This window comes from Podarcis liolepis (assembly GCF_965112155.1).
Source record: "Podarcis liolepis genome assembly, chromosome: 3".
In the NCBI taxonomy this organism is placed as follows: domain Eukaryota; kingdom Metazoa; phylum Chordata; class Lepidosauria; order Squamata; family Lacertidae; genus Podarcis; species Podarcis liolepis.
This window is the reverse complement of record NC_139557.1, coordinates 86,069,458-86,094,113: the sequence shown is the minus strand read 5'-3', so window position 1 is coordinate 86,094,113 and position 24,656 is coordinate 86,069,458. Positions and strand designations below refer to the sequence as shown.

At 41.9% G+C, this 24,656-nt stretch overlaps 1 protein-coding gene across 2 annotated transcripts; it reads right to left on the bottom strand.

The window, feature by feature from the left end:
- Positions 1 to 1,623: 1,623 nt before the first annotated feature.
- Positions 1,624 to 20,387, bottom strand: RNF8 (ring finger protein 8). Of its 2 annotated transcripts, none has more exons than XM_083497200.1 (8): positions 20,097 to 20,385; positions 16,570 to 16,698; positions 13,219 to 13,956; positions 8,288 to 8,350; positions 6,952 to 7,041; positions 6,536 to 6,643; positions 5,234 to 5,438; positions 1,624 to 3,151 (listed from the first exon to the last, which is right to left on the bottom strand). In XM_083497200.1, exons 1-8 carry the CDS (start codon positions 20,217 to 20,219, stop codon positions 2,949 to 2,951), a joined length of 1,659 nt encoding a protein of 552 aa, XP_083353326.1. In that variant the 5' UTR covers positions 20,220 to 20,385; the 3' UTR covers positions 1,624 to 2,948. The 2 variants fall into 2 exon arrangements, with proteins under 2 accessions (XP_083353326.1, XP_083353327.1); XM_083497201.1 differs by having other exon boundaries at positions 2,042 to 3,151; positions 5,227 to 5,438; positions 20,097 to 20,387.
- Between the last annotated feature and the right edge of the window lie 4,269 nt (positions 20,388 to 24,656).

The following is a 24,656-nucleotide window of genomic DNA, read 5'->3' as shown; positions in this document are numbered from 1 at the left end:
TGTGGAAGATCAGCAGCCTTGCTAATTAGCATAAGGAGAAGTCTACGGGGCTGTATTGCTCAGGGAGATACTCAGACCATAGAAATACAATTGGTAGAGAGGTCTCTGTCTGATGTTATTTCCCCTCCACTCCTGGGAGGGAAGGAGTAACTGATACAAGAGAATAAACATGACTTCAAACCGTATTTCCCCCCAAGACCCATTTATCCTTATTAGAACCCAATAAGGCAGACATATATGCACAAAGTATTTGTTTTTAATGTGATCCCATTGAGATCCCAAGATGAAATTTTGTAGGAAGCTCTTTAAAATATGAAATATTTTTTTTTTTGAATTCTTTAATCATATTGATATTTTTATATCACTATTTAAAAATTTTCAAAACATTAATTTTTGTAACTTAACTTAAAAGTTTAAAGTAAGTCCATCGTGTGCCATATCATATTAAAGCCCATGAAGTTCTGAAGAGATTTGTATTTTTAGTTTTGAATTACTGGGATCTTTTCTTATACTACTTTTAGGAAACAGAAAAATGAAAGCAATATAAAATGGTAAGGTAAATGTCACTGGATCACTTGACATGGAATGCCCCTAAACCAAAAAAGAGAGATGTGCAGAATGCATAAATATGTAACAGATGAAGTCTTTCCAATTTCTGTCCTCCATCTTTTCCCCTGAAAAGTCCAGGTAGGTGACAGAATGGTTAACACCTTCAAACAGTCCAAAACAAATACATACACTACAAGCAAGCTTCACATGGGCATATCGGTGCAAACCAGAGATAGCTAACCTGTGTAGTCCAACAACACCCACTATACCTTGCCCATGGCGGCTGAGTATGATGGGAAGGCCAGAGATTCCCCGTCCCTTGTGTATACCCATGACTTTAAAATACTTGATGCACCAGGAAATCATTTAAGAATAGGCTTGTCCACAGCAAGAGACAAGTGATAAGGAGAGTGGTATTTTAAAAAATATGACCAGGAGCTTTTTCTACCAACAAATTACTACAGGCAGCAACCATTTTAGACATGCCCAATGTGCATGTTCACATCATCCCCAACCCAGAAGTGACCTGAAAACATCACCAAAAAAGGGGGAGGACGGGGCAGGGGCAGAATGGAGTGTTTGCAGGCATTTTCAATAGTGTTTCACTTAAAACACATAATCCCCATGTCAACTGGGAGATGCCTTTGATCGGATGCAAGGTCTTCTTAAGAGTTGCTTCATCCACTACAGTTTGCCTCAAAAATATCAATTCTATATACACTGCTGCATGTCTCCAGTAAGCGCATTCATACACAGTGAACACCCTGTGAAACAGACACTTTGAAGTTGACACATGACTATGCAGATGAAATGTCATGCAGGGGACGGCAGCTGGGATAGCAGAGCAGAACATCCAGAAAGGTAGCTTCCCTCTTCTGAAACGAGAGTGTTTCCAAAATTGCCAAATAACAGAAATCAATGAAAACTAGGTGCACCATCATGTGTAACAAGGTTGATATACCAATGCAGTTTGCCTCATTTAACCCATTCCAATAACCTTGTTCCAGCTGATTCCCAAATTGGTGCTCATGCGCCAAGGTGGTTTTGAGGGAGGAAGTGCTTTCAGATCATGCATTTCTTGGTAAGAAAACACTGCCACTTTATTAGAATTGGGGAGGGGGACCACACATTCTTATTTATAACAAACGTTAACATAGCTTTATGGCCTATGTGCCCCTGCATCTTATTTCATTTGTTTGAAACTACACTACCAACATCTTCAGGGCGAAGTAGCCTTAACAAAAAAATATGGAATTTATGAACTTGCAATAATTTATTGACAATAGTAAACTACTGTGGTGGCTCAGAACTCCTTGCAACGGGGAATGTTAAGTGTCTTTATCCAGTTATAAAAGTGTGAAATTCTTCATTAGCATTAAAGCTAGAATCAATAAAAATAAGGTAGCCAGACTCAATTGGCTAGACACACAGAGATGGGGAGTACCACACATGAAGAAAGGATATTGGCTTATGAAAGCAACTTGAACAGAAATGACAGGTTTTTTGTTCTTTTATATAAATTGTAACTTTTAAACAAAGAAATAAATAACCACCACAAGACATATCAAGGAAACAAAAAAACAGAAAGAGATGCCAATCCAATTTGCCTGCTAATTTGAAGCCAAAGCCCCTGAAATGGAACCTGAGTTACTGCAAACTTATAGTGCTATACCAGCAACATACTGTGAATACTGATAAATATGTAGTGCCACCTTCTGCTCATTCAGAAATGCAACTTTTTCACTCAAAGCCCTCCTACCACACTCTACACACAGACATACACAGAGAGAAATGCAAAAGCGCTGCTACAGTTTTGACTATGTCTGCTCAATTTTGGCAACAGAGCTTGAGAGAAATTGATTAAGATGCTTTTCTGGGAAGCTGGTATCAAACTCTTTGGGGCTTACGGCAGGGTAAATTTAACCATGACAATTTCTCCAGACTTATGCAGCTGTAAATATTCTTATTCTCTTTATGAACCCATGAGTCATGTGTAAACAGCTTTCTGACACAAAAAGCAAATATGTACTACATCAGGTTAAGCAGTTAATTAAGCAGTTATTTAGCTGATGAGCTGGCACTCTCCAACCTATTAGGAGGGAAGCAGTTAAATTTAAGTTTGGTGGTACATTGTCAACTCCAAGAATTTCATAGCAAGAACAGAAACACGGGTTTAGTCACCTAGTATGAAAAATGGGTTTGAGCCTAACAGTTTTCGATCGCACTCTTCAGAGATGAGGACATCGCACATTCACTTAAGAAAAGAACAGGACCCTGCCAAGCCCTTTTAATCCACAATTCAAATTCCAGTCTCTTCATTGTTCCAAGTGTCCAATCCGTTCTTCCAGAAAGCATCCAGAGCAGGCTTCAAACAACTGCAAGGGTACGGTGCAGGCATTTCAGATAACATGGTGGCTGTCAGAGTCTCCCTCATAGTCATCACTTTCAAAGCTGCTTAATGACATGATGGACTGCACAGATGTAAGGCTACTGCTCTCGCTGTCTAATGTTGAGGTAATGCTACTGCTCTCGCTGTCTGAGGACGTGCTGAGAGTACTGCTCTCACTTTCTGACGCTGGGTTCTCCGCAACAACCTGCTTCCCTGCAATTAAAATACACAGATAAAAAAAATAAAACCAAAAGTGATTTGAGGCAAGTGCAGGAATACCCAACCAAAGGATTTAAGTTTGGGAGTATATTTGTTTTTCAATGGTGCAGGAAAAATACATTTAAAAGTACAGAAAAGGCAAAGGGTAATGAGGACTAAGGGGGAGCGGGCTTTGCTTTCAGTACTCAGGGGTAAAACTTTTATATTCTGCACTGCTCTGGTCTTTCATACTGAATACTGTCCCTTCCCTTGGACCAGTGCCCACTCTTCTCTCAAGGAAGTACACAACTGTCTCAAGGACAATGCTTAAGAGCACAGAGAGGGTTAGAGAAGAGGAAGAAAGAGAAATAAAGGAGACACAATGTCTCAACATAAAATCAATACAGAGGTGGAGCAATGCAAGGTGTCTCTGTCTAAGCCACTGATGGCCAAACTTGGCCCTCCAGCTGTTTTGGGACTACAACTCTCATCATCCCTAGTTAACAGGACCAGTGGTCAGGGATGATGGGAACTGTAGTCCCAAAACAGCTGAAGGGCAAGGTTTGGCCATCACTGGGACTCTAAGCTGATCTCTAGACTGCTTGACTGCTTGTAGCAGACATGCCATCCTCACTTGCAACATAACAGTTAATCAGTTGTTCCTAGGGAGGTGGTCCCCAAATTCCCACCCCCAAACCACCTGAAATGGTATTTTCTGCCAGTTGTTGCAATTATAATGTGCTGTGCTAGAGGCTACATGATATTAATTGGGTTTTTATTGCTTCTTTTATTTCTTACATATTGCATTTTATTTAATTGTATTACAATTTGCATTCCATAGAAGTCAAATTGTAATACAACCCAATGCAAGATAATAAACAAAAGGAGCAATAAAAATACAATTAAAAATCAATACGAATATTTCATATAACAGATGTACTCTCTCCCATCTTCAACCACAAATCCACAGACCCACTGCAGACCACCTGAATGAAGCTTCCAGGTAGTCCACGGACCCCATTTGGGATCCCCTGTCCTAGAGCATAGTCTGAAGTTGTATAATAATAATAATAATAATAATAATAATAATAATAATAATACCTTTATTGTCAATGTACAACCTGTGTACAATGAAATTAACTGAGCCTCCCTCCCCCCAACACAAACACTCAATCCCATTGCACTCTGTGTGCTTGTCGCACAACACACCAACCCCGAAAGTCTGCTGCACTATATTATTTTCCATTCAGCAGCCTAACAGCCCACGGATAGAAACTGTTTGTTAGCCTGTTGGTACGACTGATTAGACCTCTATATCTGCTGCCCGAGGGTAGAAGATTAAAGAGGGGCTGGCTGGGATGTGAATCGTCCCTGAGAATTTTTCTCACTCTCCTAAGGCAACGATCCCTTGCGATGTCATCTAGCTGCCTCGGGGGACAGCCCATGATATCATGCACTGTGTTCACCACCCTCTGTAAAGACTTTCTGTCCGTGGCTGTCAAGCCAATGTACCACACTGTGATACAATATGAGAGGACACTTTCTATTGTGGTCCGGTAGAAGGAGGTCATAAATTGTTGTTTAACATTGTTCTTTCACAAGACCCTGAGGAATGAAGACTCTTTTGGGCCTTCCTAACCACCTGAGTTATATTGTTTTTCCAAGTGAGGTCTTCACTAAGGTGAACTCCCAGGAATTTAAAGGAGCAAAGCTAGATTCTAGTCAGTGTCTTCTCAGCAGCTGCATGACGGAAAATCGAATGTAAATATAATAAATAATGTAAGTAATGCTAGCATGAAATGAAGAAGGTGGCTGAATTAGAAGATTAACCCACATTGCTTTATCTAAATTTTTCTAAGTTTTTGTATCTTAAGGTGTCTGTGTGTGCGTCTCTGTACAACAACCTTGCTGTTAGCTTTGAAATGCTGTCTCCAAAACAGCACCTGAAACTGAAAAAGCTTTATTCATGAACAGAACTAAAGCAAGGCACAGAAACCTAACTGTAGTTTGCTATCAATATATTTCCAATTAAACACTACGCTACGCAGGTGCCAAGGAATGTTCAAATGCCTTCAGAATGGAGGACCCACCTCTCACCTTTTCGCTCTTGGATGAGGGAAAGGTGGCGATGCTTCGTCTCATCATCCAGGTTCTCCACCATCCTATCAATACAATTGTCCAGAACTAGCGATCGTGTCTTGGATAATATCGTCCCCCTGCATATTGGACACTCCAGCTTACGCTTCATCCATTCATTGATGCAATAGGAGCAGAAGCTGTGTGCACAGTTGAGAGTGACAGCCTGAAAAGTTCATATTATATATAACACATTAGATTAGGATTTCTATCCCGCTTTATTTACAGAAGCTTCCAGGAAGCTCAGAATGGAAAATAAAATTCAAAATACTAAAAACAATGTAAGAAAATGAACTGTCAGAACTGGATAGCTTGGCTGGTTAGAACATGATGCTGATAACACCAAGGTTGCAGGTTCAATCCCTGTATGGGGCAGCTGCATATTCCTGCACTGCAGGGGCTGGACTAGATGATTCGCAGGGTGCCTTCCAACTATGATTCTATTAAACATCCACATAAAAGGATAAAAGAGGAAATGAATAAATGGAAACCAGTAATATTGTGTGTGTGTATAAAAACTAGGAATAACGTATTATTTATTTGTCGCTATAAAGGAAATGAACTTAGACATGTACATTTTTGGAAGCAATTATTCGAAATTGAGATTTTTGGAAATAATCTGTATACTTATTTTTAAAAAGTAGATTGATATTTAACATATTTTAAAGGTATGATAAAATGTAATAATTGTGATGCCAATGGTCTTTTAGTAAGATATTATAGGATTATTGAAAAGGTTTATTATTATTTTTTATTATTACTATTATTATTACTGTATTATTATTATTGAATATATATACTGCCCTATACCCAGGGGTCTCAGGGCGGTTTACAGAATAAAATCAAGATATAAAACCACAAAATACCTAATAAAAACAACAACCCAATAGCCCCCCACAAAAGAACACATTTTAAAAGGGCATAGGATGTATTTATAATAGAATGTGTTGCATTAAATGATATTCTAATATCTGTATTATCTTTTGGAGTTTGTTTAGCATGTATAATGTTTATTCATTAAATCAAATGTTTATTTAATTCTTTTAAAGGAAATTGTGTATATCACACACATATCCCTTCCATGAGCAGGAAGTTTCATGAGCAGACTTCTGCTCACAGAATCATTGGATCCAACCCACAGAAATCCCAGGAATAAAAATTGGGTTCAGCAACTTTCAAACTGATTTGGTGTCAATAAAAGGGGATTAAAATATATGTATACTTACTACTGCTTCTTAAAAGTTTTTTTCTTTCAAATCTTACCTCAATGAAGTGTTCAGAGCAAATAGTACACTGCAGCTCATTCTCCAGTACATCATTCATGTGGCTCAAGGCCTCTTCCTTTTGTGCTCGTGCCTTCTCCTTCTCTTCCTGTAGCCCAGAAGAAAACGAACCCAAAAACATCAGGTAAACAATGGTAGAAGAATGAGAATGTATTGGGCACGTGAGACATACTTTCCAAAAGGTGAAAACTTTATTAAACTTAAAAATCTGCACAAAACAAAATGCCCCTAAAGTTATATACAGCTAAAACCCTCCACTTCACCACAGTGTAGAAATAAAAGCAAGGTGGTGGGAACCTATGGAAAAGCAGAGAGCAACTTCCTTAAGCTGCAAAGTGTGAGGCTTTGGAGCAAGGTCTAAACTTTGACTGTTGTGTATTTTTCTTCTGTTCATACCTTAGTCTCTTTCAGTTCCCTGTCCTTGGCTTTAATGATCTCTTCAAAATCCTTCTTGCTACGGCTCAGTTCTTCCATCAAAGCACGATGCTGAGAAATAAGATACCAAACAGAAATTCTCATTAACATACCAATTAGGCATGCCAGATTCTACTTCGCATCCTGAAAATATGTCAACCCACTGCATGAATACAACTCATTTCCTCTAAATAAACATAATCCGTAAAACATACACATACTTAAAACTTATTTAGATTAGAAAAATGAATAGGCAAAAGGTATGTAAGGATGCTGCTAACTGTACAAAGGTAACCAGGTGAACTATACAAAACAAAGTTAAAATAAAATTAATCATAAAATACAATTAACAGCAGTGTATCACACCCAGTTAACCAGATAAGGCCATGCCGACACTGCTTTGAATACTTGCAAAAATAGGAAGCTGTCACCTGAATGACCATAAAATGGGAGACAACTGGCTTTCTACTACAGGTTTTATAGACAGGGTGCCACATCCGAGAGGCCCTTCTATACGGAGTGGCTCCCTAGCCTATTCTTAGTGAGGACACCACAAGCAGAGTCTTGTGCACAAACCTTACAACTCAGGTTGGATGGTTCTGGGGCAGGTGTGCCTTCAAGTATTGGGTCCTAAGCTCTTCAACATTTTGTTCACTGATACCAACACCTTGAATTGGCCCTAAGAATGTACTCATACATATAACTATAACATCAGGAGCTGAATGAACATTTATAGGCCAGCGGTAATTCCCATGATTGTAGCACCTGGAAATAAGTCTGCCTTTGGTCACAAAAGCAGCGACCATCCAGTTTGGGAACCTGTGGGCCTCCACATGTTGCTGAATTACAACTCCAATCCTTGGCCACTGACCATGCTGGTTGGGATTGGTGGAGGAGTCTAACAACATCTGGATAGCAACAGGTTTCTACTCCTAGCAAAGAGCTTACCACACATTTCCTAAATGATCCTCATGATAGAAAAAGACCCTCTGGCCCAGGTAACATTTTGTGAAGGTGTGCCAAGAGGGAAGAGAATGTGCTGCAGCAGTGGGATGAACAGTAATAACTTACAAAATGATGGGACCAAGCCAAGAAAAAATCAAATTCAACAAGCCATCATTACAGATTGCTTGTGGTTTTGATACTGTCTTTTCTGTTCTTCCTAATCATCCACTATTTTTGCTACTTGCAGCCAATCAAGCATGTCTCACTGCAAGAGGCAGAGCTAAGCATCCTGGCAATTCGCCAGTGGGGGTAACATTTGAACATCCTCAAGTGATACAAACATTGGAAATAACCTAACACTGTGCTACATTACCTGCACTAGAACCTGGGTCAGTTGTTCCTTCAGTCTCCCTTCTCCTTCTTCCTCTTTTGCTCCCTAAACAATAAATAAGAGCCTGTCAGTCAAGTAAAGGAAAGACATATAGAACTAAGAACAACAACATGAAGGATAACAGAAGCTAGTGGAAAGATATGCTAAAAGGAGTCAAACAAGTTTTCTTCCATGCAGTTATAAAATAACAATAAAATGGCTGCTGCCTACACAAAACTGAAACCTGAAAAGGAAATCTTCAATTATTATTATTTTTACAGTATTCCTAATCAGAGACACATACCCCTATACAATACACTATCTCAGGGGTCTGCAACCTTTAAGACAAAAAGAGCCACTTGGACCCGTTTCCGAAGAAAAAAAAACTGGGAGCCGCAAAACTCGTCATTATAAAAATAACTTTTTTGTCACTTTTTATTATTTCTTTGTTTGACCCCCCAGAATTACTCCTCCTCATAGAAATAAACGTTAAATTAACAAGTTACCTTTTTGTGTGTGTGTGTGTTCTTCACTCCCCTTCAAAACAGTGACCATGCCCCTTACAATGTAGCGGGCGGGCGGGCGGGCAGGAAGGTGACTTTGGGACTGTGCATGACTAACGCACACACCACCCCCATGCGACGTCACAGCCAGTACAGCGCCCGTCACAGTGGGGAGTGTCGGTGCGCACAATGCGCCCCATCCCCTCGCTAGTATCCGCCCCGGAGCCGCGGCAAAGGTGTAAAAGAGCCACATGCGGCTCCGGAGCCTCGGGTTGCAGACCCCTGCACTATCTAATCATGTAATGCCGAGAGTATCTTCACTTTTTGTTCTCTCTGCTGTGGTTGTATAGGCAAGGGAGAAGGGCCCTAGCTCAGTGGTAAAGCATCTACTTTAAGTGCAGAAGACCCCAGGTTCAATCCTTGGCATCTCCAGGTAGGGCTTGGAGAGAACCTAATATGAAATCCTAGTGAGCCTCTGCCAGCCAGTGTAGACAAAACTGAGACAGATAGACCATTGATCTAAATCAGCATAAAGTAGCTCTCAATGTTTCTAACAGGGAAGGAAAATAGCCGGAGCAGTGTCTTCTTTGCTCCCTCCTTGCTAGAATATGTGCTATCACAAGAATGTGAATCATTGATGGCTTTCTCCTTGGTGGAAGAAGCAGTCACCTACAATAACTGTTGCAGGCAGTGGATGTTATAGCTGCTCTACATTGTTGGAAGAGCAGTTTTAAAAGTCCTGCTTGCTGGCTGTAACGTGTAGTCTTTATGGACATTAACAAGGTGAGTTTAAACATTTTTAGAAAGTGTTTCTGAATATTTAAAGTGCAGGTTACTATGATAAAGGTGAGCTCTACTAAACTCATTGGAGCTTTCCAATTAGCAAAAATTGTGTAACATTAGGCCACAGTTAGGGGTGTGTGCTGCTAACACACACTCACACAACCAGTACTGTGTGCTTAGCTGTCTTCACTGCCCTTAATAGCTGCAGAAACTTCTCTCAAACCTGCCACCCTCATAGGCAGACTTGGGGACACAGAGAGGTCTTCTCAGTGGCTGCTCCCAGACTCTGGAACTCCCTGTTTTTGCTATTCTTACTTTATCTGTAAGCCGCCTTGAGTCCCTGTCAGGCAAAAAGGTGGGGAATGAAAGAACAAACGAATGAATGAATGCAGTCCCCATACCTGAAAGGATTGCCGTAAGGACTGAGGCAGCATGGCAGAATGTATGTGACAGTCACAACCCAAGAAGCTGCCCAGTTCAATTCTACCTCTTCAAGAACAAGCTTGTTCCTGCACCTCTGACAAAGTTCTGAGGGTGTGGCAGGAAGTCAATGTAATGGTTCTCCCCTTGATTGTCCCACCAATGGTGCTAAGAGGAACAGACAGGACACACAGCAAACCTACTGCCCCTAAGCTACCATCATGCATACACTATCAATGGTGATGTTTTACCATCACAAGCGCAATACAATACAGATGATACAATGTGATAGAACAAAGCTATTAAACATTTTGATGTAAATAAAAACAATAGATTGCAAGCCACATTTCTTATCCATTCATAATCATTTGTGAGCATCTGCCACAAGCAATAACATGCTTGTTCACTGAAGTAACGTGTGAAGCAGCCATGAATCACTGTGTTTTAGCAGACAACCCTTATTAGTTGTAGGTTTCTCTTAGCTCACAAATCTAAGGAATAGTTGGCTTTGTCAAAAACAGAAAAGAGATTTCTTTCACACTTAGTGGGAATGTGCAGAGGTGAGTAAAATACTGGAGAATGGTCCTGGAGGTAATTAAAAATATTTTTGCAATTTAGCACGCTTAGAGATCCCATCATATGTTTATTAAATTATTTAAAAGACAGCTTCCTTTGATAACTAAACAATTTGTTATATGTTCATATAGAACTATAAACCTATAAAGAGCTGGAATCATATGTGTAAAAACATGAAAAAAGGTAATCAAAGTAAAACAGATTTTTAAAGACAAATTAGTGAACAACTGGTATTGGTGAAGCTTACTGCTTTATTTTTCAAAAATCACAAAATTCTAATATGATCATAGTGAGTTAGAATTACAATATATTAAGAGGAAATTAAGTATTACAGATATGGAGAATGTGTTTATTGAACTATGAAATAAAGAGCTGGGCTAACACCATGGTTATAATAGCTAGGGCATTAACCATGATATAGCAATTTAATTGCACACTCAGGCTATATGCACATTGGTGCCTTGAAATACATTGAGGGGGGTTTTCCGGCAGTGTTTCAGGTTGCTTTTTTAGGTTGTTGTTCATGCCAGAGGAGTGGGGATGTCGTCATCTGATGCCCGTTACCTAATTTGCTTACCCACACTGAACTCCAATTCACTGAAGCTGTCGCTGAGAGCTGCCTAAGAGTTACAGACCTCAGCTTCACCATGGTTTTCATTTTTTAATCAATAGAGGCTGTTCAGAAGAACAGCAAACAAGACTCCAGGATCCCTATGGAGTGTGGCTAACTTCATGTCTACTCAGGTTCAAAGACCAGCAGTGGGAGCGCACTGGAGCCAGAGAAGGGGTAATGTGTGCACAGCCTACGCTGTGGTTACAAACTACAGTGGTACCTCGGGTTAAGTACTTAATTCGTTCCAGAGGTCCGTTCTTAACCTGAAACTGTTCTTAACCTGAAGCACCACTTTAGCTAATGGAACCTCCTGCTGCTGCCGTGCCGCCGGAGCATGATTTCTGTTCTCATCCTGAAGCAAAGTTCTTAACCTGAAGCACTATTTCTGGGTTAGCGGAGTCTGTAACCTGAAGCATATGTAACCTGAGGTACCACTGTACCAAATGAAGCCGTTTTATACCCTGCTGTGATAAAACTCGTTGGCTTTCTTTCACAGACAGAAGGGGAAGTTCTGTTTTGCCACCCATCCTATTCTTATCCCTTCTCTAGCAGGCGCCATGAGGAATCAAACAGGGACAAAGATAATTAAACACAGTGTATTTCCATTGTTCATTTACTGCTAGACACTTTCCTTAGCGCTACTACTTCATCAGCAGGAATTTCAAGCAGAGTTGCTGATGGAAGAACTAGAAGTATTTTAGGGTCAAAGCAAAGAACAGTATTGTAATCTCTACTGAAGTGACTGAGCAACTAGTAAGGAAGTGAAGCAATATTCTGCTAACTACTGTGCCCATCAGACAACAACAATCCATTGACTTCACATCTTTTTATTGAACCCATAGCTCTAGGAGAGAGAGGCCTTGCACTTCAGTACTGATCTTCTGGTGTCCATCATTCAAATACAGTAATAATTAATTATTTATTATTATTATTATTATTATTATTATTATTATTATTATTATTTATCATTTATACCCCGCCCATCTGGCTGGGTTTCCCCAGCCACTCTGGGCGGCTTCCAAAAGAATATTAAAATACTTTGATACATCAAACATTAAAAGCTTCCCTAAACAGGGCTGCCTTCAGATGTCTTCTAAAAGTCTGGTAGTTGTTGTTCTCTTTGACATCTGGTGGGAGGGCGTTCCACAGGGCGGGCGCCACTACCGAGAAGGCCCTCTGCCTGGTTCCCTGTAACTTGGCTTCTCGCAGTGAGGGAACCGCCAGAAGGCCCTCAGTGCTGGACCTCAGTCAGCTGTGGCTCACAAGCCAGTAGATGCAGCCATGTTAAAAACACATCAAGTATCCTGAGAGCAACATGTCCATTGTTGCTGATCTTGCTATCTTGCCTAGTCTCACCAAAAGATGAACCATCTGCAGAAATGCAACTCATGTGTCTCACTAATCAATGGGCTTTTTGCAACACAAGAAATTCGAGGAAATTAGGACAGGGAGCAAACAATCCTCTCTTTGCCAATCTCATCATAAAACAACTACAGTGAATTTTAAAATGCTGCGCTTATTTTAAAAAATACAAACTCTACGGTGAAACTGGACCAAGTGTTGACTCCTTCATGCATAGTATTTTTATACATGTGATAATTTTTGTCTGAAAGAAGGTATGGTACATGACTGGGCAGCCTAATCAATGTATGAGCCCTGAAATAAGTTACCGCAATACACTGTGTACATGATGTTGCACCTGCTTTTTCCTTGTCGTCAGATATTTCAGTGTAGGAGAAATGTCATAATTAATCTACCCTGTGCTAATAACTAAACCAGCTGGGATTTTTAAGCAGCTAAACTATAGTTTCAAACAAGTTTGCAACACTGTTGAAAATAGCTCATTAGGCACACTAAATGGAGGACTAAGAAACCTCAGAGCTGAAAATGAAGGTGTGGTGGTTTGGGAGACTATGGCAATGCTAAAAATGCTAACCTTTCCCCCATCCAATAATTCTTGCTTAGGCACAACTTCAACACTTGCAAGTTTTCAAATGGTACATGAGAGTGGGTGGGTGAAGTATCACAGCGGCACCTACCTCCAATTCTTCACAGACGGTCTTCTGCAACTGCTCCACTTGCTGCTGTTGCTGCTCCTGCTCAGTGCATAACTGCTCCCTCAGTTCCTGCAATTCCTGCTCCAAAACCTGGATCTCTACAGGAGCACACTTGTTCATTTGCCTCACATTCAGGACAGCTGTCTGTTTCTCCTGCATCTTGGCTTTTAGCTTTGTCATATCTGCTAGAGTTTTCATTATTTGTTCCAAACCATTCCAAGACTGTGCCAAATTTGGGGCTTTATGGTCCTTAGAAAGAAGAGTTAAACCATGCTCAGGCGGAATGGTGCTACAGTGATTTTTCTTCTTCTCCTTTTTACTGGGCCTTGGAGAAACCAACACTGTTTCCATGTTTTCTGTTGTTTGTCTGGACAGCTCTGTCCTGCCTCCCTCACATTTCCCCAAAGAGTCATTTTCTGAAGACACCCTGTCTCTTTTGGTTCTGGAATTGGAAGGCCCTTCCGCTCCAGATGCCTCAGATTCCTCCAAGCTAATTTTACGCTTAGCCCTCATGTCTTTCGTTTTCTCTGTCAGCTGGTCATTTTTCAGCGCCAGAAATGGACTGACTTTCTTCCAATCTTCCCTTATTAGTGTATATTCATACTCAGCTGTTTCTCTGTTTTTAAAAGGAACTCCTAATTGGATATAGTCGCCTTCGTGTAAGAGATAGGGCCGTGATGGATCAATGCGTTCACAATTCAGCCAGACACCGTTTAGACTCTGGGAAAGATAAAAAATAATAAGAGAGAGCTAGGAAAGGTGCTTGTTTTTCTGCACATCAAAAAATAAAACAAACAAACCAGAAAAGCAAGCCAGCAAAGAAAACCTGGCACTCCTCAAATAATACTGCAAACAAACAAAAAACAGCAATCCAGCATGAGACAAAAGAAGTACTTCCCACTCCAACAGGAAACACCTGTGCAGATTTTGTATTTTATATATTTTATGTATCCATGTTGATTAAGTGATTTGTCCAGAAACTAGCAGTGCAATCCTATGCACATCTAATCAGAAGTTAGTCCTGGACTTACTCCCAGGTAAGTGGGACTGTAGCCCAAAGAAATTTATTACAACTCCCTGAGAAGATAAATCAAGATTTAAAAACAACAGCCCCTGGTACACATGACACTCAAGACATGATTTATATGTTGGAAGTGTGACAAGTCTCCCTTCATCAGCTGAACTAACCAAAATCTTTGGGATCTCCACACTTTAAGCTGGGGTCACGAATCTGTGCCCCTCCAGATGTTGACTCCAACTCTCATCAGCCCCAGCAAGCACTGCCCATAGTCAGGAATGATTAGAGGTGCAGACCAGCAACAACTGGAGGACCACAGGCTCACCACCCCTGCTTTACACAAAACTCTTCCCAAAAAAAGTGGGGGGGGGGAATAATCGAAAGGATATTTGCTTTATCTTTAAAAGGACAGCACATACAACAAGACAAAATAGCATCCAAAGCAAAATATGAGGCACAGTGTGGTAAAATGGACAAGAGTGCTGGGTTTGGAACCAGGGATTACTGGGTTCAAATGCATGGCCACTCACAGCCACCCCTAGCCAACCCCACGGGGTTGCTATGTGGATGAAAAGGGGTATCTCTCAAATGCTCCTTGAAAGAAAAGGCTGCCATAAACTCAATAGGTGGGCTAATGCAAGCCACGTTTTCAAACTCTCTCTCAGCATTACCACCCGCCCCCATCAGCAAAAAAGAGAACACTGGCATACCCGCTATAAGGATTACAAGTAGATAATGCATGTTTTAACACTTCTGTAGTACTTTTAAGTATTAAGTGCCACAATCATCTGAAATTCATTATACAGTAACTGCAGGACCTTATTGGTGATGGCATCCCAGCTATGGAATTTGGAACTTCCATCTCACTTTAGGAGTTTGACTGTTTGTTCAGGTTTTTTGAAGAATATTAATGCCAGAGCATTATTTTTTACTTGTTTTACTGGTTAAGTATAGTGGTGCCCTGCAAGACGAATGCCTCGCAAGACGGAAAACTCACTAGACGAAAGAGTTTTCCGTTTTGGAGGTGCTTCGCAAAACAAATTTCCTATGGGCTTGCTTCGCAAGACAACAATGCCTTGCGAGTTCCTGCGGGTTTTTTTTCCTCCCCCCCCCCTTTTCTAAGCCGCTAAGCCGCTTATCAGCTGATCCGATCAGCAGATAAGCCGCTAAAAGCCGCTAAAAGCGCTAATAGCGCTAATCCATCAATGGGCTTGCTTCGCAAGACGAAAAAACCGCTAGACGAAGAGAATCACAGAACGGATTCTTTTCGTCTTGCGAGGCACCACTGTACTACATATTTCTTATGTATATACTGTATATTTTATATATTGTTTTAAAATCCTATGTGTGCTGCTGTAGGATTGCTGATTATTATTATTATTACTACAAGTACTACTATTTTGTGTGCCACAGGCTTCCCAGGCAACCAGCCCCCGCTACCATGGCAGCTCCCTCAAAAAACCTTTCCATAAGTCTGTAGGCCTTCCTGAACAACAATGTGGCTGGTTTCACTGGTGGGAAGGGGTGACAGTGGAAGGAAGAAACTGCACAAAATTGGACAGAGAAACCTTGCCCTCACATAATCTTAGGATACCACTCATTATAGCTACTTCATCTAGTCTCTAGTCTAGATGATAAATTCCAAGTACTAAATAAAAGAGAATAATCCTATACAGTGGACCCCCCAGTTATATACCACTCTGGTTACATAACTTTCAGGTTACGAATGCAGCAAACCCAGAAGTGTATACTTGAGAGCCAGTGTGGTGTAGTGGTTGAGAGCGGTAGTCTTGTAATCTGGGGAACCGGGTTCTCGTCTCCGCTCCTCCACATGCAGCTGCTGGGTGACCTTGGGCCAGTCACACTTCTCTGAAGTCTCTCAGCCCCACTCACCTCACAGAGTGTTTGTTGTGGGGGAGGAAGGGAAAGGAGAATGTTAGCCGCTTTGAGACTCCTGAAGGGGAGTGAAAGGCGGGATATCAAATCCAAACTCCTCTTCTTCTTCTTCTAGGTTTGACGCGTGTGCATGCACAGAAGTGGGACCTCTAGTTACTTTTTTTCGGGGTGCACACAGACCCCCGGAACAAATTAAATTCGTATCCAGAGGGTGCACTGTATTATTGAGGTAATTCTCACAAAGAAAGTTTACAGAATCAGGTATCCATTATCACAGCCATAAACTGTTCCACAAACTGCATACAAAATTAGCTTTTCATGTGGTTCGCCTGGCACTCCAGCTTTCCTGATCACAATTTCAAACTGGATTCCACATTCAGCATCTTTCAAGTCAATTCATTTTTAGTAACTTTCCGTACCTTGTTATCAATCACTGTCCACTGCCCATCAGTATTTTGCTGGAAAACACAGTGGTTCCGGGAGATCATCAAAGGACAGGATTTTGACATCAGTTGGTAAGTAGCACCAGTTCCTCGACCTATACTTACCTAAACAAACAAACAAACAAACAAACAATTAATAATCTACTTTACCAATATCTCCAACTTATCTATTCTGGATTTCAATGCTGTGAAATAGGTACTTCATTAGTTTCTTACAGTAATTCAAGGGAATACATTAAGCCACCATACAAGTATTCCATTATTTTACTTGCAGTGCCAAGATTGCTTGATATGTCAATGTTGGTTGCAATGAAATACAGGCATATAAAAAGATGATTTCCTGGATGCCAAAATGCAAGTTTGGGGCAAGTACTCCTTAGTGAGAGAACCCCAGCATAAATTTAAAATCACAAAATATGCAGCAAAGTAAAGCATGAAAATATATGCTGTTACACCTTTAAAATATGCCCTTCTAAGTTCTTCCCAAAGTTCTCCTCTTCCTCTAACATTGAAAATGACCACACATTTGGGAAGTTAAAAATGGTTTACTTACAAACTCTTCAAAGCTCAGGTTCATGTACTTTTCCATACAGCATTCAGAAAAAGTTGCACAGGTGGTAAAACTTGGTGAAAATTCCTAAATTATTGGTATAGTAACACAATAATGGCTTGTAAAAGCCATGCGGTCTGAGCTGCAGCAAGCAGTTCAAAATGTCTTCACACACTGAGCTTCTCTAGTAGACTGAGGTACAACAATAGGCCTGATTGCCTTCCCCTTAAGGTGAGAGCTAAGCTAGCTAAGCCTGGCAAGTAAGTTTACTCTACAACATTAACCTCTTAATTAATTAAACCTAAACATGTTATCCCAGTCAACACATTTTTAAAACCTGTGAACTATTGTTGTTGTTGTTCATTAGCTCTCCATAAATGAGTATTTGTTTATTTGTAAAAAGAGCTATTTACTCTAGCAGGCAAATCCAAAGTAGCCTAACAAACAAGTCTGAGCAGCCAATAACAGCTGAGAATGCCACTGCAATTATAAATTCTTCAAAATCCAATTTAATTCAGCTTTAGGCTTGTATTAAGCAATTAGACATTTATTCATTTTTTTCTATGAAGATCAAACTTCAAATTACATTAATGTAATACTTAACAATCTGGACTATGATGTCAATATATACAGTATTGTAGATAAGCCCCTTTCAGGTGACATTAAATGCTTCATTTCTCCTTCACCCCAAAGCTCTGCAGTTGATGCATGGCTTTCAAAGCATCTCCAGGGACTTAAAAAGAGGGAAGGTTTCTCAATATATTTTCAAGCTGTACGGCTTCTATATGAGCAGGGATTCTTGGAGACTCTGTCCTGCCTTCTGGCTCGTCACAGTTCAATCTCACCATATGGCTTCAGAGATTATCATGTTCATAAGTACAGAGCCTCCAAGTAACAGACACAGCTGACAAATCACAAATTTTCTCCATCCTGTCACTTGTAAGGTTATCACACTTCTCTACCAAAATAACTGCACATGAACAACCATCCTTTGAAGATCTGTCATATCTTTCATTATAGTACCTTGTATTGGTTCTTGTTGCTTATTTTTATGCACTGTGAGCCACTAAGGAGGATATAAATTTCAATAAAAGCTTGAAACCTTCCACAGCATTTGTTCCCAGAATTATGGTCAACATTTTAATCAGACCTACGGAGCCTGAGACTCAAAGTCAAAATGTATCCATGGGCTTGAGAACACCTTTGCTTTTGCAATTCCATACTGATAACAAAATCAGAAGGCTTATTTTGCTGCTGTTGCAGGCTGCTGTTCATTTATGAATAGTGAACTGCATTTCGCTTGGTGTCAAAAGCTTGCAGGCTAACTTTAGATTATGCTAGATACATTGTCATAACCAGCAAAGCTGTTCACTAGATTTCAACATATGGGCACGTTTTAAGTTAGGCAGGGGAAGTTTCTTTTAAACTGAAGGTCAAATCTTTAATGATGAAGATGTGCCAGCATGGACACCTCTGTGGCTACAATCTTAAGTACATTCAGAAGAGTAAGTCCCATTTAACTAAGTTAAGATATAGCTCAGAGTGAAGATGCTTAAGGTGGTCCTGTTACAGTTGGTCCTGTAAATTCTTACATCAGTTTAATCTAGATTCTAGAAGGAAATGAAGCAATGTTTGGGCACACATATGAACTGACCCGGACCCCACAATCATCATGAGGGTGGTAACACAAGAATGGGTCTTTTCTGTGGTGGCTTCCTGTTTATGGAATACGCCCGCTAAGAAGGCTCGCCTGACACCTTCATTGCATATTTTTAGGTGTCAGGCATAAACACTCCTCTTCTCCCAAGCCTTTGGGCTAGTTAAACAATGTACTGTATGGCCTTTTAAACTGGGTGTGCATGTGTTTGTTACTATGTTATGCACTTCTGTGTTTTTATATTGTAAACCACCCTGGATGAAGGACAGTATAGAAATTTAATAAATAATAATACTGGATGGAAATCACAGGATAGGGCAACAAACCACGTTTTGGCCCACTATGCTGACTGTTGAGGGCTTTTTGCTGTTTTATTTCTGCAGTTCACTGCTTTTTTATTGTATTTATTGGCTTTATTGTTTTAATGAATGTTACCCTAAAAGTTTAAACTGAAAGGTGGGACAAGCACTTTGAAAACAGAAGAAGATGACCCATTCAGCCCCAGCTCTAAATTTTGGCCCTTTAGGGCTGACCTAATTCTGATCTGGACCATAAAGAAGGCTGATCGCCGAGGAATTGATGCTTTTGAATTATGGTGCTGGAGGAGACTCTTGAGAGTCCCATGGACTGCAAGAAGATCAAACCTATCCATTCTTAAGGAAATCAGCCCTGAGTGCTCACTGGAAGGACAGATCGTGAAGCTGAGGCTCCAATACTTTGGCCACCTCATGAGAAGAGAAGACTCCCTGAAAGACCCTGATGTTGGGAAAGATTGAGGGCACAAGGAGAAGGGGACGACAGAGGACGAGATGCTTGGACAGTGTTCTCGAAGCTACCAGCATGAGATTGACCAAACTGCGGGAGGCAGTGGAAGACAGAAGTGCCTGGCGTGCTCTGGTCCATGGGGTCACGAAGAGTCGGACACGACTAAACAACAACAACAATTCTGCTCAGACCGAGGCTTTGGGGAACCATGGGGTGGGGAAAGAGCAAGAAGAAGCTTCAGTTAGTGGGCTGAGAGGGATATGGTACAAGAGGCAAATGAGAAACTTAATATCCGGCTCCCAGCTGCTTTTTTGATCCCACAGCCCCGACCCGGACCCCTCAGCTGAGGAGGGCAATTCGCGCGCTCCCCTCCGAGGCAAAGGAGGGCGCGGTTCCAAATGCGGGCAACAGGAGGCGCAGCTTTCCTTTCTCTTTCCCTTTCCCTTCCCAACACGGTCCCTCACGTCGCCGCCGCCCCTCAAAGCCCCGGCGCTCGAGGAGTGGGGCAGCTCTCGCCGCGCTCTCTCTCACCTCGCTGCCGTCCTCCAGCAGCAGCCACTCTTCGCTCATCCCCACTCGCTTGAGGCACCAAGTTTGACCCGGCCCCCCTGAGGGGAGAGAAACCCTGCTGTCGCCGCCAACGCACTCCGCCATCTTCCGCGGCCCGCGCGAGCTGCAGGCAGAAGCAATCGCTCGGCTCGGAAGGAACAGATCGGCTCCGCCTGCCCTAGCTCTTTTCTTTCCCCCCCCCTTTCCTTTAAAAAAATAAATAAATAACTACGAGCGGCTTCATCTGCCCCTCACAAAGATGGCCACTTTAACGGGAAACATCCCCCGCCCACTGCTGTAAACAGACGAGATCAATCGATGCCAGAGACAGCCGCTGTTATTACGTTAGCTTTTTCGCGAGCTGTATCACAAACAGGCTTCAAATGTTAGTGGGGGGGGGCGGCGTTTGAAGGAGGTCTTGCCAACTGCCGGCCTATTTAAATAATAATTCGTTTGCTGTGTATTCATTTACTTTCTTTCTCGTCTGAGTTTATTTGGTTTTAAGGAGATAGCTTCCGCTGCTGCTGCTCTCAGGTTTAGCAATGTTGTTGGGGGGGGGAAGGGTGTTACTTAGAAACAGGCAATATTTCAGGGGCTGCAATCCAAGCAAAACAGATTTCGGGAACCTTTGGCCTGCCAGGTGTTGCTGAACTAGAACTCCCATCACTCCCAGCAAGCAGGTCAGTGGCCCTGGAGTGCTGGGAGTTGTAGTTCAGCAACATCCGGAGGGCTCGAAAGGTCTCCCACGCCGAGTACAGAAGGACTTAAGGAGGGGGCGCGATTCACACTGAAGTGAAGCCAATAAGATTTACTTCTGAGTAGACACGTAGAGAATTGCACGGTGAGGGCAGCTGCAGGATGGAATATCGCCTGCCGTCACAACTCTCAGCAAAGCACAAAAAGGAAAAGCATTTGGGCTACCTTTATAAACTACAAGAGAATGCACTAAGCATGTACAGTTTCATACTTATGAAAACTGCTCATATTCAGCGTACTTTTTGTGATCCATGACAGCTTATGTAGTAATGTATGTGTTTGTCTTTATAATGCCTCTATGTTTATTTTCTGGTACCTTACTTCGTGCATTTTAAGGGAGGAAGCTGGGCGAGGGTCTGTTTTGGGAAATGAACCAGGCCCCCAAGCCACCCCCCTCACCTTAATGTGGCCTTGTTGCTCCCAGCCAGCACCAGGTGCTAGAGCTTCCTGCAGGAGTGTAGTCTATATGGCTCCTTTCATGGACACTCAACTATTATGCTAACCAGATCCAAGAGTGAGAAAAGTTCGGAAAATGTGTCTCTTAATTTTAGTAAAGTATTAGTTTATTACAAAATATACTATATTTATAGCAATGTGTAGCACGATTACAATTTGCTATCTTTGGCACTGGGTAAAAGAAAGGAAGGGTGAAACAAACTGAGTCGCAGCTCCTTCCTTCTTGGGCTCAGGACGGTAGTATTGCAAACACTGTACTGTAGAAGCCTGGATATGTAAATAAAATTTGGAGATGTTAATAAATCAAGTTAAATTGCTAAATTGCGAGGAATAAAAAAAGCCGGACAGCGCCCGCGGAGTATCGAACCGCCGTTAAGCAATTGGTAAATCTGCAAAGAGTATCCGAAGTAACCGCTAGGCTAAGCCGGCCCGGGGAACACTGCCAGCTAAAACATATAAGGAGCCATTAAGCAAGGGGTGTGGCTAATTGGGCATATAATGTCGTGCTCTTTGCAAATGCGATTCGCAGCTCCTTTTTAAAGTACTTTACATCCTTTGCACCGCAGGCGTGCCTTACAGAGGCGGGATCTACGGGTCAGCTTCGCCAGACAGAAGGTGTTGGGAGGAAACAGACGTGCCTCGGTCCCTAAATAGCTTCTCATACGCTCCAAGCGACCTTCTTTTCCCGAGCCAGCTCAGCCCAGCGGTTCCATCGACCAACGCGTTGCTTGGATCCCCCAATCACTTCCAGCGGTTTGAGACCCGCGGGCGCTGCCTGGCTTTTTAAACTTGAAGTTCACACAGACTTCGGTTGATGTCACTCAATTTTCAGGGGGATCTGCCCAAGACTATCTCTGTAATTCTGCCTGAATCCATGAAAGAGGAAGCTTTTGCAGTCTTGCTTCTGCAAAGTGTCCCATCAACATCCGAGCTACAGCAAAAAGAAAAGGGGGGGGGCGTCCTAAAGTTGTTCAGAGCAAAGGCAGGATAAAAATCAGCTCCGTAAGCGAGAAAGGATGGATACAGACCTAGGGGGCTTGGCGAAGGGGAGGAGACGTGACTCGTTGTTTGCAGGGTGGCGTCTTCATTTTTATTTTTTAAATTATTACTGTATTTCACGACATGTATATACAGCACTTGTTGATGAGAACAGGAGAGAAAGCATCGCCCTCCCACGCTCTTGTATGCTCCAAGCGACCTTCTTCTCTCGAGCCAGCTTAGCCCAGCGGCTCCATCGATCAATGCGTAGCTTGGATCCTGCAATCGCCCACAGGCAGCGGTTTGAAACCTGCGGGCACTGCTTGGCTTTTTAGCCTTCTCAGCTGACCCGATGAACAGCTCTAAATTACACCTGCGGCAACGTACGGTATTTACATAGCAAAACTTCTACAGGTTTTGCAATCCCATCTGAGTCCAACAATTAGTGAGCAGCGATCCCGTGTGCTTGACCTTCCCTTGTCTTGCCCAAGGCGAAGGACTTTTTAAAAGACCTGCACTGAACGAGGATGCTCTCCTTCTCCCAAGATGACTTTGCCCATGCATCACACTCCCATTAGCAGGCATCCCCAAACTCGGCCCCCCAGCTGTTTTGGGACTACAGTTCCCATCATCCCTGATCACTGGTCCTGTTAGGGATGATGGGAGTTGTAGTCCCAAAACAGCTGGAGGGCCAAGTTTGCAGGGTGCCTGCATTAGGGCATGAGGACACACAGCATCATTTTGCTGCAATTGCCCATTTCCCTACACTACAGTAATGCCATTTCCTCTTTATTTAACTGGAGGATGCAACTTGTAGCTTTGGAGCTTTATTTCACTTTTTTTGATTGTTGTGTACCTTTGTTTAACCTAGGAAAGGAATGCTTTTAAAGCATATATAGAATTGTCTACTCTCACATGTCATTTTATTCTGGGGGTTCCACCAGCCTTGGACTTCAGGGTGGGGGCATTATTTTGTGAATTGCAGCATAATAACCAGCAAAGCAGTTCATACACACCAGCACTAGCAGTATGATGTGAGCTCAAGATACAGCTTTTCAACTGCTGAAAGGAGAGCAGGCCGCTCAACACAGCTCATTTCCCTTTCCCTGCAGGCTGTTTGGTGCTGACTGTTGTCCGTATTGTTGTTTCCACCAGTCCCCCTACTTTTTCCACCTACAGAAAACCCCACTATTTTTCCCCAGGGGATCAAAAAGCAGATGAGGGTGGAAGATGATTTACCACGCATCCTCACTTCCAAAAAAAGCAGGGGAAAGATTAGTTGCTCCCCACCATAGCTGTCAACGTTTTCCCTTTTTTAAGGGAAATTCCCTTATTCCGAAAAGGATTCCTCTCAAGAAAAGGGAAAAGTTGACAGCTATGCTCCCCACCCCTCACCAAGGACCGCTGCTGCATATCACTTCACCGTTCTCTTTTAGAAATTTTGGATTTCTTTTTTAATCACTATTTACTTTGAACCTCTGGGTTACTAAAAGGCACTTTAAAGCAATGCGGGGCGAGTTATTCCCTCTCTGCCATCATTTTCTAACAGGGCTTGGTGCAGAATTTCATGCGCAAAAATCTCTATGCAAACGATGCCTGGGCTTGCAGGTAAAAGTACCCCTCTTTGAATGTCCTCCTAAAAGCCCCACCCACCCAGATCCAGAGCCCAGAGGCCTTGTGAACAGTTGACTTGCTTACAAAGTGTAACATTCAGGTCACAACGAAAACAAACCCATGCGCCGGTTAAGTTTTTTTCCATCTAGATCTTTGCCAGGATCTACATCAGCTTTGTAAGAAAGAAAATTATGGGGAAAGAGATGGTGGGGTTTCTGCAGTCACATCCTTTTCCTTAATAGCCTTTTGTATGTACCAAGAGTTGACTTTTTTAGAGCCACCAGTGGTTCCATCTACCTCAAATAGCAGTTGAGACCAGAAGGTGCAGCCTGGCTTTTTAGCCCTCTCAACTAACTTCATGAACCCATTTCCCAATATACATTGGCTTTCAGATGCATTTCAAATTGTAAGTTTTTTACTAAGTATTCCTCAGCAAGGTCCAAATTAGCTTCCTTTAAGCTCCTGTAACCTATCCATATATTAACAGTAAATAAAAATTGTTGCGGGTGTATAGAGACTATCTTGAAAGTGCTTTTGTATGTAGATGATGCAAGATAAACATTCCCTACTGTCCTTTATTTGTGGCAAGGGTCATACATTTATGGGTGCCCTAATCTATTCCCATTCCTTCCCAAAATAAAAAGGTTATTTGTTCTACACTATTACCACTTCTTCTGATGATGATGTTACTTCTATTCCACTACTTCTGCTATTTTATTTCCACTATTGACTTTTACA

What these genes read in the sequence shown, in the direction of transcription:
- RNF8 (XM_083497200.1), bottom strand. Translation starts at nt 20,219, where the DNA reads ATGGCGGAGTGCGTTGGCGGCGACAGCAGGGTTTCTCTCCCCTCAGGG. An exon ending in TGCTGGAGGACGGCAGCGAG is followed by an intron (nt 16,699 to 20,096) that starts GTGAGAGAGAGC and finishes TTGTTTGTTTAG; the next exon opens with GTAAGTATAGGTCGAGGAAC. An exon ending in GGACAGTGATTGATAACAAG is followed by an intron (nt 13,957 to 16,569) that starts GTACGGAAAGTT and finishes TATCTTTCCCAG; the next exon opens with AGTCTAAACGGTGTCTGGCT.